General features: G+C 29.3%; 1 protein-coding gene across 3 annotated transcripts in view; it reads left to right on the plus strand.

Moving 5' to 3' along the window:
* The window catches only part of LOC110039105 (cytochrome c biogenesis protein CCS1, chloroplastic-like), an 11,418-nt gene extending 6,061 nt beyond the window's left edge, over positions 1-5,357 (plus strand). For 2 of the 3 annotated variants that reach the window (XM_020744061.1, XM_020744062.1), the window contains 2 exons: positions 4,886-5,105; positions 5,190-5,357. In XM_020744061.1, coding sequence (XP_020599720.1) covers positions 4,886-5,105; positions 5,190-5,343 — 374 coding nt within the window. In that variant the 3' untranslated portion in view covers positions 5,344-5,357. The remainder of the gene's footprint in view (positions 1-4,885; positions 5,106-5,189) is intronic. The other variant, XR_002295487.1, reaches the window with a different exon arrangement.
* Positions 5,358-6,006: the final 649 nt, after the last annotated feature.

Here is a 6,006-nt window from a genome sequence, read left to right on the forward strand (position 1 = left end):
TGGGGGGGGGGGCTGCGGTTAGACGGGGCTGTCGGCGAGAGGAGGCCTCCGTCGCGGATAGGCGCCGGATTATGGCTTGCGTTCATCCTCCTATAGGGCATCATGCCCTATGCTCTTTTTTTATATTGCCTTTTTTATTTTTTTAATTTTATTATTTAAAAGTCTCAATTTACTCGTTATTGGTTCGTGCACAAAATCATATCAATATGGGTGTCCTCCCTAAGCAATGTCAATGTTCCATACACACTCATGCGGTCTTTCTTGTCATCTGAGGTCGCCTAGATAATTTTATTGACAATCAAGACAATTTGAGCCCAAACACGTCAGAGTGATTTTCGTCGACGTTTTAAGTCATAAGAACAAGTTTATTAGAGAATATGGTCCCATAACACCAAAAATGTGTCATACGCAAAAGACATAAAAAAGTTGATGTCAACTGTTATATCATAAGTAGCAATATTGTCATTTCAAGTTTGTTGCTCATCTTCAAAATTGCATCAACATACAAATTTTTTTTCGATGAAGTTGTGAAACAACTCAAAGTAATTGATTAGTTTCAGCTTTTATTTTATCTTTGTTAATACTGCATTTTATTATAAAACTAAGGTTTTATGTTTCATCGGAAGCATATTAATTTTGTTAATTCCCAGTAGATTTGGTCGGTCTAATTCAAGTACCGCAACAAAGTTTAGAGTTGGTATGTACCTGACATGTTATGTTTAAATTCTAAATAAATCTTTTTACTATTGAAACTAACAAACTATATTTTGTATATATCTGACAACTTTAGCTAACTTGAAGTGTGAATCTGGTCTAGTTTCTTAACCTTTAAAAAAGTTAAAAAAAAAAAAAAATTGAAGCTAAAGCTAAAATTAATTATCTAATTGGTAAAAATAAAAAAATAATAAAAAATAATAAGAATGGTAAAATCAAAATTTAATAAGGGCGACGAAATAGAAAATCAAAGGGTAGCGGGTATTTAATTTTAAAATTTTTATCTTTTTAATTTCTTAAAAATGACTATAAAAATGTTTATAACAATAACAAGCCATTATCTCACTAAGTGGGGCCTGCTACATGAATCCTTTTCCTCTATTATGTCTTGTTGAGTGTCTTATTTTTATTTAATTCTAATAAATTAATATCATTTTTATTCAACATGTCCAAGTCTTTCACCACCTTTCTTAACATAAGACAAATCTAAAACATCTTCTCTCTTAATTGAGTCATTATTTGATCGATGTTTAATGCGACCAGATCATCTAAGGTTTTTCTCTAATCTTGTCTGCCACTAGAGCTGCTCCAACCCTTTCACGAATATATTCATTACACATTTTGTCTAATTGTAAAACCACTCATCCATCTGAGCATTCTTACCTCAACAATGCTTAACTTCTCTTTTACAGGCCGAAATTCTGCGTCATAAAATATTATAGGTCTCACCACCATCTTATAATTTTTTTTCTTTTTGTTTGAGCGGTATTTTTCTATCACACAATAGGCTCGATGCATTTCTCCACTTCAACCATCCAACTTGAATTCAATTAATAACATCGCCATCTATATCACCATCACTTTGAACAATAATCCCGAGATATCTAAACGTTCACTCCTTTTAGTGGCGATCATTCATAGTTACAACCCCGCCACTAGATCTATTACTATTAAAATTACATTCCATGTTATTCAATTATTACATCTACTCAAACAAAAGCCTTTAGACTCTAAGGTTGGCCTCTATAATTTAAGCTTATGTTTTTAACTCTCTAGGCTTATTCACAAGAAGGATATCATTAACGAAAAGCATACACCAAGTTACATCCTTCTATAAATGTCTAGTAAGAACATCCACAACTAAAGCAAAAGTATGTGGGTTTAAAGCCGATCCCTGATGCAATCCAACTGAAATAAGAAAATACATAATCAATTATTCTTGTGTTCGAACACAAGTAATGACTCTACTATTCATATCTTTAATGACTTGAATATAATCAATATCAACACCTTTCTTTTCTAGAACTGTTCAAATTACTTCTCTTGGAACCTTATAATAAGCTTTGTCTAAATCAACAAAAATATAAGTTCATCTTCCTCATTCTCTTTATACTTTTCTATCAAACCTCTTAATAAATATATATTTTTCATAGTAGACATGCCTATCCTAAATTCATATTAGTTTTGAGAAATTTTTGTATTACGTCGTAATTTATGTTCAATTACTCTCTCCCGTAACTTTAATATGTGACGCATTAACTTAATTCTTATATAATTTGTGCACTCTTATGCATCATCTTTGTTCTTAAGTATAAGAACAAATATACTCTTTTTTATACTCATTATACTTCTTTTTAGTTTTTAAAATAAAATTAAAAAGTTTAGTAAGGCAAAAACCTTCACATCTTTTAAATATTTTCACACTTTTATTGGAATACCATAAGGTCCTACTGTTTTCCATACTTCATTTTCTTTAAAGACTTTTTAACTTTTATTTTATTAATATGGCTGTAGAAATTAAGAACATGTTATTATTTATGATATTAAAATTACTAAAGTCGATTTTATTTTCTCAATTTTCATCTCACGATTTATGTTGAATATCTTCATAAAAGAAAATAAATTTTGATTTTCATGCTTAATATATTTTTCATGAACTAAATTTATACTTTTCTTATCTCGTTGTTTAACTAATTTTCACATATATATTTCACCGTCTTTAATATCTATTATGTTATAAATATCACTAAAACTAGAATTCCCAGCATCACAAATTGTTCTGTTACAGACCCTATGGGTTGCCTTATTTTGTTTCAATTCTCACATTTAAACTAATTTTTATAATAATATTTTATTTTTGATCTTTTATGGCAAATTATTAATCCACTACTAACTATTTTTATTTTTAAAAATTTTTCCATTTGATTCTCCAAGCACATATTTTATAATATTTTTCATAGTACTCATTATTTTATCTCGCATATTATTAATATTTTCATAAACATCTCAAATCTTAAGATCTTGATGCTTACTTATAAAAATAATTTTATTTGTATTTTGAGTGCGCTCATCTAATTTAATGACAATATTTCCTTAAATTTTTATTTTTTAATCTTTTATTAAAAAATTTAAATCTAATAATGGATGTTGGGTACTTAAATTTTAACTTAAAATGGCTTTATAATCTTTACAATCTCTACAATCTCTGCAATCTATCTCTGTCATAAAAAAATAATTAATTTATGTTTTCTTGGTTTGATTGTTATAAATGATAACATGTTCTTCTATTTTCTTAAATAAAATATTAGCAAAAATAAAATTATAAGTTAAAAAAAATCCACTATGGTTCTACCTTATTCATTAGTTAGTCCAAAACTATAACCAGCATGAATTCCTTTAAAAGCTTCTCTCACTCTGTCGACATGCCTATTTAAATCTTCTTCAATAAAAATTCTTTCTTCAAAATGTATAATTTATATTAATAATTCTAGGTTATTTGAAATTTTTTCTTTTAGACACATATCCAAGCATACTCAGGGGACACAAAAATTTATAATACTAAGAATCTTAGTGTCAACAAAAATCTTTAAAGCTATAATTCTATCTCTACTTTTATTAATTTTTATGACATTATTTTTTCCAACTCTTATCTATAATTATTCGATACTATTTCAAATATGACTCTTACTTTGACTTTTACCGCACTATAAATGTTTAAAGCCTTAAGCTATTAATCTCCTTAGCATTTTTTTCCAACTCATTTATTTTCTTGAATGGTTTCTTGAATGCGTGAGATATTTATCTTTCTAAGAGCCATAATATTTACTAATTTCATTAATTTACCTTTGAGAGTACACATATTTCTAGTTTTCGTCTTAATATTAGTTTCAACTAACTTTTTTCTCTGCATCGTCCATAATGTGAAAATTTTTGCTTATTTAAAACTACACCGGCACACAGATGCAATGACCTCTGCTTATTTTTTTCTGCATTCAATTCATACAATACATCATTTTTAGGGACACCCTAGCATTGACATGGTGATTTAAATACAAAAATTTTTCTATGGCTGTCGACTACCTAACAACAACCATTCACCTTTTGCATTTAGGATTCGGGACCCAACAATGACAGTGTTCTTGTTATAATTATAACTATTAAATTAAAATTTTAAATAATATTAAATTATTAATACATATTTAATTAAGTTTGATGGGCAAAATTTTAATGCATTATGTGATATTAAATAATCATGTAAAACCTTATGTGTGATGAATGCCACCGTCAGCCACCTCTTGGTTCTATTTTTAACTATACAAACATGTTTTGATTTCTTGAAACAGTAACAAAAAAAAAAAAAGGAAAAAAAGAAAAAAAAGCCATGCAAGAGCTAAGTTGTCAAAGCCAATTATTCTATGACAAAATTAAAAGAAAATCAAAAGATTCAAAGCTATAATTTGAAAGCATGGTGGAAATATTTGTGAATCATCCTGATTTATTAGCTGTCTAAAGTTCAGACTTAAAATAATATCATTGTGAACAAATATGCTGTAGAGAATTATTGGATTCTCTACATCCATATGATGCATAAGGCGTATTACTTCGGTTTTCTCATCAACTTTTATATAAGCATGGTGTTAGGTAAAGTTGTTACTGGACTAAAAATGTAAGCTACAAAAAAATAAAAAATAATCTAGTAGTTCTATATTTATAAGTGCTTACTTTTTTTTCTTGAATTTATAAGCTTCGCAAGGGTTATGTCAAGCTACTGTTGTACAATTTAGTCCTCAGAGATAAAACATAGTTGTTATAAATGACCATAGTACTTTAGAATGTGCTATCCGCTACTTATTATTAATCTAATACCTTGTTTTCCTTCATATGTTCATAGCTACTGCAATTGATCAAGGGGAGGCACATGATTTCTATCTCGACAAGTTTCCAGAGGAAAATCCTTTATTTTGGTTTGTAACTTGGAGATGGGTGCTTAGCCTTGGTTTTGACCACATGTTTACATCCCCTATTTTCTTAGGCATGTTGGCTCTTCTCGCAGCATCACTCATGTCTTGCACATACACTACTCAGATCCCTATTGTTAAAGTTGCTAGAAGGTTTGTTACTTCTGGAGCGGCCTGAACATTCCATTCATTAAATTTATTTATTTTTTATTAAAATTAAATTTTATATGCTGGCAGATGGTCTTTCATCCACTCTGTCGAGGCTATTAATAAACAAGAGTTTTGTGATTCTCTTCCACATGCATCCATTCAAGATCTGGGTGTTATTTTGATGGGTGCTGGATATGAGGTAAATGAATATGCAATAAGATCATTTCAATTCCTAGTGTAAACATTTGATGCAATGTGCCCTTCTATCTTAGATAAAGCGACTCGTCTCTTTTTTTTTATGAGGCTGTTTATGTCTTACATTGAGAAAAGTAGATACTTTTTAGTATGACCGTTTACTTTAGACTTGCGCTAGATATAGGTGCACAAGATATTCTGTTTATATATAAAACTTGAGTCTTTATTTGTGGAATGTTTGTAGTCTATTGTATTTCCTTAGGCGGGAACGTGGTTCATTCGTGCATCTTTGGTTTCAATATTTTTCTTTAGTTTGTTCTTGGCATAACAAAACATATTTGCTGAATAATCCCTAGCCCATGGAAATTGTCAACAAAAACCGTGCAAATTGTGACATAACTTTCTCAAAAAAATATTTTTTCATGTCCAATATGCGGTTCAATTTTTTCACTTGTCCGTAAATTGGCCACAACGTCAAATGTCGCCATTGTGTGTATATTTGAGCGTACATGAATTTTTAATATTAGATGGTGCTACTCATTTGGGACTGTCTGCCAGTTATAGTTGATCATTTCTGCTCATTAACCATTCTGTTTGTCTCAAATAAATCTATGCGGAAAATATCTTCTTCTATAGATATAACCATATTCTATATATTTGAGATTGATAAGTTACCTTTTCATCGGTTTTTCTTGACAAGTGAGATATT

Source organism: Phalaenopsis equestris, unplaced genomic scaffold (genome assembly GCF_001263595.1).
Source record: "Phalaenopsis equestris unplaced genomic scaffold, ASM126359v1 Scaffold235272, whole genome shotgun sequence".
NCBI lineage: Eukaryota > Viridiplantae > Streptophyta > Magnoliopsida > Asparagales > Orchidaceae > Phalaenopsis > Phalaenopsis equestris.